The 10,000-nt window shown below is 38.2% G+C and overlaps 1 protein-coding gene and 1 pseudogene across 5 annotated transcripts in view; both read right to left on the bottom strand.

Moving 5' to 3' along the window:
• The window catches only part of LOC122260774 (uncharacterized), a 6,756-nt gene extending 3,368 nt beyond the window's left edge, over positions 1-3,388 (bottom strand). Inside the window, exons 1-3 of one of the 4 annotated variants that reach the window (XM_043028166.2) lie at positions 3,337-3,388; positions 634-728; positions 175-256 (exon numbers count right to left, since the gene is read on the bottom strand). In XM_043028166.2, the coding sequence (XP_042884100.1) occupies positions 175-256; positions 634-728; positions 3,337-3,339 (180 nt within the window). In that variant the 5' untranslated portion in view covers positions 3,340-3,388. Of the gene's footprint in view, positions 1-174; positions 257-633; positions 732-3,176 lie in introns of all 4 variants that reach the window. The other 3 variants (XM_043028167.2, XM_043028165.2, XM_043028168.2) reach the window with 3 other exon arrangements.
• A 3,168-nt stretch (positions 3,389-6,556) lies between these two features.
• On the bottom strand, positions 6,557-7,881 carry LOC147471864 (uncharacterized; annotated as a pseudogene). The gene has a single exon (XR_015191033.1). The product of XR_015191033.1 is annotated as an uncharacterized LOC147471864 (transcript).
• Positions 7,882-10,000: the final 2,119 nt, after the last annotated feature.

The raw sequence follows: 10,000 nt of genomic DNA, 5'->3' as shown, positions 1-10,000 counted from the left end.
CACCGTGAATATGTCTATCTATCTATCTATGTGTGTGTGTCTGTGTGTGTGTGTGTGTGTGTGTGTGTCGGTGGTGTATGTGTGATCGAATACATTTTAATAAGGGGCGCTTTGAAATCAACTTTGAATACATCAATAACCTAATGCTAATTAAAAAGGAAGACTTTTACTAACCTGAGAGATATCCATTCCTAAGTCAAAGACTGTCTCATTTCTCTCTTCATTTTGAAGTATACAAGATAGAACTTTATCATTCCTGTGAAAGGTCAGTGCATGAACAATTAATTGAAATTATAAGATTTTTTAATTACTATTAATATACTCTCTCTCTCTCACACATGCACGCACACACGCACGCACACACACACGGACGCAAGCTCACACACACACACATACACACGCACACACACGCACGCAAGCTCACACACACACACACACACACACACACACGCACGCAAGCTCACACACACACACACACACACACACACACACACAATTCACCCCCCCCTCCCCCGTCTCCCCGCCTCCTCCTCCAACATACATTCAAGCAGACGCAGTTCTTTATCAACATGCATAAGTCTACCTCCCTCTGACGTCAGGAAGGGCGCTTATTAACCTTTCTGCAACCAATACCTGAGTCTTATGCAGTCGATCCAAAGTAGAGTCGCCACAGACAGAAGGAGAATCTCCACCCAGCTGACTATGCGGCGCATTTTGCTTTCTGGTTCCTGCTTAATGAGAATCGTGATAATCGTATTGATAGCAATAATGCCAATGGTGATGAAAGCAATATTGATATTAATGATTGACTGATAACAACGATAATAATGACTTATAATAATGATGATAATGACTAATAATAATGATCGATAATAATAACGATAATATATAAAATCATAAGGATGGTAATAATAACAGTAATAACAATTATCATTTTGATAATAATTGCTAAAAAAAATAAGACAGATCCTAATTACATAAGTCTACCACAAGTAGAATATTTCCCAGAAGACTAACAGACCCATTTTCTATTACAAGTCATTAATCGGTGAATAAATTTAACGGTAACCTTAACATGTATCCGACATACCACTAAAATCACTGGTTCCCGGAACATGGCCAGGTATATTATAACCGGTATATTATCATCATTATATGTGGGTAATTCTTCACGTAAGTCTGTTGACATAACACTTAACCAGCTAATAGAGACAGGCAAAACAAAAGCAATAATATTGATTATGATGATGAATATGATAATGATAATGGTAATGGTAATGATAAGGATATTGGTAATGATGATAATAATGGTAATGATAATTTCAGTGACAATGATGATGATGTTAACGATAATATTAATGATAAGGATGATGATGATAATAATGATGATAATGACAAAGACAACGACAATGACAATAATGATAATGATGATAATAATAACAATGGAAATAATAATCGCAATAGGAATGATAATAATTACAATAATAATGATAATTAGAGTGATAATCATGAAAATAATTATGACAATAATGATAATGATAAGTGTAAGGATGATAAAGATAATGATTAAGGTAATGGTAATGATAATAATGACAATGATAACAATGATAATAATAATGATAACAATTATAATGATAGTAATAGTACTAGTAATAATAGTAATATTAGTAGCAATAATAATTGATATTGATAGTAATGATATCAATAACATTAATAGAAATGATGATAATAATGGTAATAATAATAATAATGATAATAATATTGATAATGCTTACAATAAAAATAATAACGACAATGCTAATAATAATAATGATAATAATAGCAATCATGATAATAATGATGATATTGATATTAACAATAATAGTAACAATTATGATAATGACGGTAATAATGATGATGATGATAAAGATGATAACATTAATGAGAATGACAATAATGATAATCTAACTTCGTGGAGTGTGTGTGTCTGTCCATTGTTCTATGAAAGTCCAGAGAACAGGCAAGGATATTGACTTGGAACCTTTTGCAGCTAGTCCAAATGTTACAAATAATGTGGAAGGTTCCTTTTGCAAGAGAGAAGTTTGATTCATTCTAAAATCGATCTTGATTTTGTCGATAATTTATTGATCCGTAAAAGAGCGACTCTCATTTTGCCAATTTTAAGTGTGAAATTATATCGGCATGTGTTGATATGGCGATGATAATGATGATGATAATGATGATGATAATGATAGAGACGGTATTAATGATAGTGATAAAATAGCAATAATGGTGATTATAATGATTATGAAAATAATGTTAATGATAGAATGGCGATGATAATAATAGTAATAATGGTAATGATGATAATGGTGATAATAGCAATAATTAAGATGATGAAGGTTATGAAGGAGAGAAGATAATGGTGGTAATGATGATAATAACAGTGATTATGATAATGGGGATGATAACAGTGATAATGATAATGTTAATGGCGATGATGATGATGATGATGATAGTAACAATGAAAATAACAATAATGATTTGTCATAAGGATAAATATGAGACAACAACTACTACTAATAACAATGATAATACCCTATATACTATAAGATGTATCGTAAATATTCATCTTTTAACCTGAATATTCGTATGCATCCTCTCTGTGGGGATAAGAAAAATATGCTGTAAGATAAGGAGATATATATATATATGTATATATATATATATATATATATATATATATATATATATATATATATATATATATGTATATGTATGTATGTATGAAATTAATGAAACTGAAATTTAATAGATAAAGACTAATCACTTCTTTCCATTTCTGTCAAGGTTACATGATGTTAATCTTGTAAATGTGGAGAAACTCTTCTGCGTGTGTGTGTGTTTGTTTGTATGTGTGCTTGTGTGTTCATACATATTTGTGTTTGCATTCCACATCACATTTTCCTTACAGCGAACATAAGGAAATATAGAATTCACTTTCAGAATGGTTTTCCACGTTCTTCTTCACCGCTTACAATAACAATCCAAACCATTTATTTTGGATCGTTAAGAAACTCGACTTGAACCAAGAAAAAAGAAAAAAAAAATCGCAATAGATTCGCACTATTTCAACACTACAAATCCATTTCCCACACACACACGTCATCATCATCTTTGCACTGAATCAATTCAACCTTTCTATTGCCAAGAGCCGCAACGTGTCACTGTCGACTCGCCGCTCTGAGAGATTCGCTCTGAAATCTTCCTGAAATCTTCCTATGATCATATCAACACCGAAACGTAACCCGCGTTTAGCCCGATGGGTCGCCGTTGGAAAAGAGGCGAGGTACAGACCATGCGTCGCCTTCAACCGTCACCTAACATCTGCTCGAGAAGTGGGGATGGAATTTCTATTAATATGCATGAGTGAGACGGATTCACAGACGCTACTTATACGTAATCAAGCGAGTATGAATTTCTATGTTTATAAAATCATGAATATCCCAATTCTTATGTAGATGTAATATGCATGTACACACATGCAATACCCTTACACACACACACAAACACACAAATACGCAAACACACACACATACAGTAAAAAAATTATAAACTCACGTAGATACACATCTACATGCTTAATACATATCTACACCAACTCATATTGAAATCGACTTAGTAATTATCGTAAAGTAAACACTTATTATTTTGCACAGCTAACACAGAAATACCAGATCATTTTTTTTATATTTGCAAAATTTAAAGGCATATTATCATCGATATCTAAAAACAAAAATGTCTAAAGTATATATAAACTCAAACACACACACACACACATCTATGACACTAGTAATAATGAAAATGATAATAATAAGCTAAATTTCATCTCATTAACCAATGCGTCTAATGAGTCTTAGGCTAAAGTATATCAAGAATATTAACATAGAGATTGAATTCAAACATATTCTATTATGTCGGTGTATATACAAGAGACGATGAGCTCTTGAATATGCGATGTGTTGATTTATGAGCCTGTTTTGGTGATCTCTTTACCCACATCTGTTTCTGTATCTGTCTGTCTGTCTGTCTGTCTCTTTCTGTGCCGCTGTCTCTGTCTCTCTCTTTCTATTTCTCTCCGGTAGATGTCACGCTCCATCTACGTATAGCACCATGGTGCTGGAATATCTATATGAAAATATATTTATATTAATATATCTATATTTATAACTATAACTATATCTATCTATGTATGTATGTTGCCGCATGAGCTATTGCGGCTTTTCAATTAATGTAAGGACGACTGATACCGCTGTGTAGCACTCACTCCAGTTTATTGAAAGTGGTAAAACCTGAAACATATTACGTGGTTACAATCAATATTGGTATGTCACAATAGTCCTTTAACATTTACAATTGTGCAGTGTGTGTTGATATAGATCACTTAAACTAGATCTCTGTTATCACTAAATACATATACAGCATGTTATTATACTAAACAAGGATATAAAGTTGATATAGATCATTTAAACTAGATCTCTGTTACCACTAAATACATACACATTGCGGAACAGACGCCGTCCTTTGTGGCTATCCTTATCTTACAAGTCGTTCACGTCCTCTCACGACGGTGTGGCGTTCTATACTGTTTCAATGCGAATTACTTCTCTCTGCATATGTGGTCCTTCACGGCCTATCGTAGCTTTGTCAGCACGGGAACAAGAGAGTACTGTCCGCGATAGATAAACATATCTTATGTGATGAATGTGGGCCATGCGGTTGGCTGCGTGGGGTCGCTTGATGACACCAGCTTTCAACACTTCGGCTGGAAAGGGTACAGCGAAGCAGTATTTATCTGAATTATTCCATATGGAGAGCATTAAATATGTTTTTTTTCCGTCGAGGCCCCTGTGAGCGGCTATTGGTTCCGTATGGAGTGGTGTCTGTGAGTTTTTGTTCTCTTCTTCTCTTTTATCTCTTTTCTCTTTCTTCCATCTTTCGTTAACGTTCTTTTCTCTATTTATCTCTATTTACGTCCTATAACGCCGTCATCGGCGTTAACACATATATATATATGTGTGTGTGTGTGTATGTTGCCATCGGGGCAATCGAACTATATATCGCTTATTTTTCAGTTGCAAAATGTGATACAAATATGTTTTGCAGATGGTGACATTGATTTGTAGCCTAGTTATAAGATAACTTAAATACATTAGGTACCCCGTTACATATTGCGTCAAATCAGTCGTTTTTCATAGAAAATGAATTGACCTGAGGAAGGGGTAACTCAAAGATTAGTGACAGACAAGTGTCACTGGTATTTGGTAGCGCAGCTATTTACTTTATGTTTCTTAATTGAACGTCCTAGATTCACTCTTACATCATTTCAAAAGGACGCGCCTACATGTGTGGAACTTCCATTGATGAAATTAATGGCTTTGGCGGAATAATGTTTTCGCATAAACCAGTGAATCTATATGAGAGAAAATAAGATTAAATGTCTTCGTCGTATGCTGTCAGTGATAGCCATAATTATTACTCACTAGTATACAAAGCAGTGTTATTTTGATTTTCACGTCTCATTGGATGTTGAAAGCAGTATTTATTGTTTTATCATGCATTGCAATTATCCCTCGTTACATTATCTCTCTCTGTCTGCCCCCCCCCAACCCCCCCTAGTGACCGGGATGTCATGGATATGATTAATGACCGAAATCCTTCTAAGAAATTGGAATTGATGTGTTTTTCCACTATGTGTAACCGAGGATATTGTCCCTATATGTAAGTTATACTATGCATCATTTATTCCATGCAAGACTCTCCTGCATATTCTTTGCTAATTAATATTGTTACAACGGTCGCCCACCTATCTGCCACCAACATCAAGCACACTAGGCAGACGGCGTGCTAATCACAGGGTCGTGAACACAGAACAGCTCTAAGAGGCACCGAACACCGCAGCGTCCCAGAACACCACGAGGGGAAACACTACGAGGTAGGCGAGGCAGGGCACGAAGTAAACACAATAACACGTCTATCCTTTATTGAGACTAGTTCTTCACCAGTACACTAATATATGGGCACAATACAGGGGGGGGGGGGGAAACCAACACATCACACTGCACAATAACATTATAAGATTGCAACACAAGATATCTCAGGTCACAAGTGCATGCACTCACGAAGTCTTCACAGCAGGAGCACCAAAATGCGTCTCTCCTGTTGTTCCTCCGCTCCTCTCGCCCCAACTCTTGCATCATGATATCCTGTTGACACATGTTTACACAGAGACAAAGACCCACTGGCGTAGCACTATCCCCTCCTATCAAGCAGACGACCCGTCTGCTCTGACATAACCAAACATGAAATAAACGGTAAATTTGGATAAAGACGCAACCAACCCTCTAGGCACGACACGATATTTTCTGGTAGTTTTCGTTCTGTTTTGTACAGTTTCGCTACTCATTTCCATCGGAAACCTTTTGTTGCTGAGTTACCCCCCCCCCCTTCCTCCCCACACGCCCGCCACCGTCGATACGGAACTAAACGATTTCTGGCACGAAATTTAAAGTTTTTTTTTTTTGCGTAATCAAAACCCAACCCATAAACCTAACATAACCTAGTTTTTAGGTTTGATCTAGCCATAGAGGGGCTTCGCCCCCCCCCCACACTTTTAAGGCCACTGCGTGGCCGGTAACTTTTCAAGACGGATGTCAACCACCGATCACGGAACTGACCGATTTTTGGTCTGCCCTAGCCAAGGGAGGGCTTCGACTCCCCCTTGACCCCCCTCCTCAAGCCACTTCGTGGCATCGGACTATCATCTTCGAATGTTACCACTTCTTACCTTAATTGATGGCATGTGAGGGGCCGGGTTGTGGCTCGTCCGGGTCTGATTCTTCCGAGTCGGAGTCGGGTAGTGGCGCACCAGCGACGACGTCCTCTCGCTCGGACTGCGGAGGGTACAGCCGAGCGACTTCTAGGAAAGCGTGGTGTCGATAGAAATAATTATTCTTGACGAAGATGTACCTCGACAGATATTGTGCATAATATTCGGTCCGATTGCCAGGCCGCTTCGTCCACTCCTTGACGTCACGCCAGAGTTTTTCGATGTTCTGAGTGTGGATGTCCCAATCCCCGGGATCCACGAACTCCTCAGAGTGGTTGATTACGCGATGGGTGTATCCCTCCTTGCCCAGGCCAAGGTACGCTCCCCAACCATCACTGCAGATGACGGAGCCCGGGAGAATGTACTTTTTGATAAGGGGAACCAACGTCTCCTTGTTCCTGTTCGGAGTGAGAGGAGGAACGAGGGGAATGAGGAAGCTCTTCTCTTCCTCCCTCTCTATGCCCCCAAACACCCAAATGTTACTGAGTTGACGTCCTCTACCGTACTTGCTTTTTCCTAAGCAAGATTCGTCAATTTCTACGACGACACCTTCGCCTCCGATTGGCTCCTGGTTTGCTATCCAGTTTTCCGTAACTTCTGAGCAGAAGCTTCGCCAATCAACACTGGTCTTCTGGGCCCAGCCAAGATTTTCAAAGATCCCGTGGTGGTCCGAGTGCTTCTGCAGCCAGTGATTAATAAAGCACACTACCTCCCACGGTTGCAGGTGAACTCCTTGGAGGAAGGTGCCCTTGTAATCACTGACGGTGAAGTTACACGGTTTTCTTTTCTTGGTTTTGGGTATTTTCCTCCAACGGCCACAATACCACCTTGACTTCTCTGAACGGATGGTACAGGGTAATTCACAGTTTTTGCACTCCACTTCCGTTGGCAAAGCACCATGGTCAAGTAATAATTTAAGTGGTAATAATTTAAGTGACGCAGCGTTATCTTTATAAAAAAAGCTTGATAAACTCCCACGGAGTATACCTACATCTTGCACACAATGTAGCCATCTCGAAACTGATTTTGAAATTCAAGCAAGGACCAAGACTCTATGTTCAATTGTCTGTGATTGGTCGATCACTTTGTCGGTTAGACCTATTGTTTCCCTATTGGTGCTATTATTATCACGTGACAGTATTGCCTTCTATCGATACTTTTTTGTATTTCCGCGGGTGAGGTTTGCGCATGCGCAGAGCCGATATTTTTCAGTCAGATGTTTGTTAAGACAGTGGAATCATCTCTCCCGTTAATCGTTTTTTAATTAATTTCAAAATAATATATCCCGACTAGTTTTCGTTTCCAGAAGAAAAGAGTTTTTATGGGTTACGTCATAATTAAAACTACGTCATGCCGAAAGGTTTGTTTTTTCGCTACGTGTGGTTACGTCTTTATCCAATAATACCAATGATAATGGGGATGACAACAGTGATAATGGGGATGAAAACAGTGATAATGAAAATGGGGATGATAACAGTGATAATGATAATGGAGATGATAACAGTGATAATGATAATGGGGATGATAACAGTGATAATGATAATGGGGATGATAACAGTGATAATGATAATGGGGATGATAACAGTGATAATGATAATGGGGATGATAACAGTGATAATGATAATGGGGATGATAACAGTGATAATGATAATGGGGATGATAACAGTGATAATGATAATGGGGATGATAACAGTGATAATGAAATGGGGATGATAACAGTGATAATGATAATGGGGGTGATAACAGTGATAATGAAATGGAGATGATAACAATGATAATGATAATGGGGATGATAACAGTGATAATGATAATGGAGATGATAACAGTGATAAAGATAATGGGGATGATAACAGTGATAATGAAATGGAGATGATAACAGTGATAATGATAATGGGGATGATAACAGTGATAATGAAATGGAGATGATAACAGTGATAATGATAATGGGGATGATAACAGTGATAATGATAATGGAGATGATAACAGTGATAATGATAATGGGGATGATAACAGTGATAATGAAATGGAGATGATAACAGTGATAATGATAATGGGGATGATAACAGTGATAATGAAATGGAGATGATAACAGTGATAATGATAATGGGGATGATAACAGTGATAATGATAATGGAGATGATAACAGTGATAATGATAATGGGGATGATAACAGTGATAATGAAATGGGGGTGATAACAGTGATAATGATAATGGGGGTGATAACAGTGATAATGAAATGGGGATGATAACAGTGATAATGATAATGGGGATGATAACAGTGATGATAATGGGGATGATAACAGTAATAATGATAATGGAGATGATAACAGTGATAATGTTAATGGGGATGATAACAGTGATAATGATAATGGGGTGATAATAGTAATAATGATAATGGGGGTGATATCTGTAAGGCACTGGTGCTGATATTATGTGACCCAAGACATTGATCATGTATGTCTACTTAATTCAATGCAATATCGATGGCTGTGTCTTTTGACCTGATGCTTCCTGTTTCCTGTGTTCGTTTCCGCCTTGGAACCCCAACTTCTCTAGACGGCTGCGTTTGATAATGGAAGGCTTGAGGCGTAGAAAGTGACTGAGAATTTGTATTTAAGAAGGACACAGAAGGAACCCACGGTAGACAGACAGAGAAAGAGATCAGACAGACAGACAAGAGCGTACAGCTCTGATCTCTGGCCTTCGGCCGGAACTTGGTGTATTAACAATAGTCCACAATAAAGACCATGGCACGTGAATGTCTGTCTGTTTATCCAGCCGAACCACAACAGGGCATCGAGTGCTGTACAACCAGGGCAACGGGTGCTTTACAACAACTGCTCCCGGGGTGGTTACAACTAGTCACCAAAGGTAGTTTACAACTAGTGCCAGCCGGTGGGTGCCACGATTTTGCTGGTATCGGATTCAAAACTCCGAAGATGCCGCTATGCCGAAGCTACCATTAATATCGAAAATGGAGAGAATATGCTGAAGTCCCCACCCACGCCACAGTAAGAACCTTGCCCGCCCGCCCACACCACAGTAAGAATTTCGCCCACCCGCCCACCCTGTTCTACCAAAGCTCATAGCAGCCGACCTGTCTATGCTACGTAACTGGCTTTACTCTCCAAA

Source organism: Penaeus japonicus, unplaced genomic scaffold (assembly GCF_977035675.1).
Source record: "Penaeus japonicus unplaced genomic scaffold, GWHDUDI00000001_assembly GWHDUDI00000005, whole genome shotgun sequence".
Classification (NCBI taxonomy): Eukaryota; Metazoa; Arthropoda; class Malacostraca; order Decapoda; family Penaeidae; genus Penaeus; species Penaeus japonicus.
This window is presented reverse-complemented; position numbering and strand designations above follow the sequence as displayed.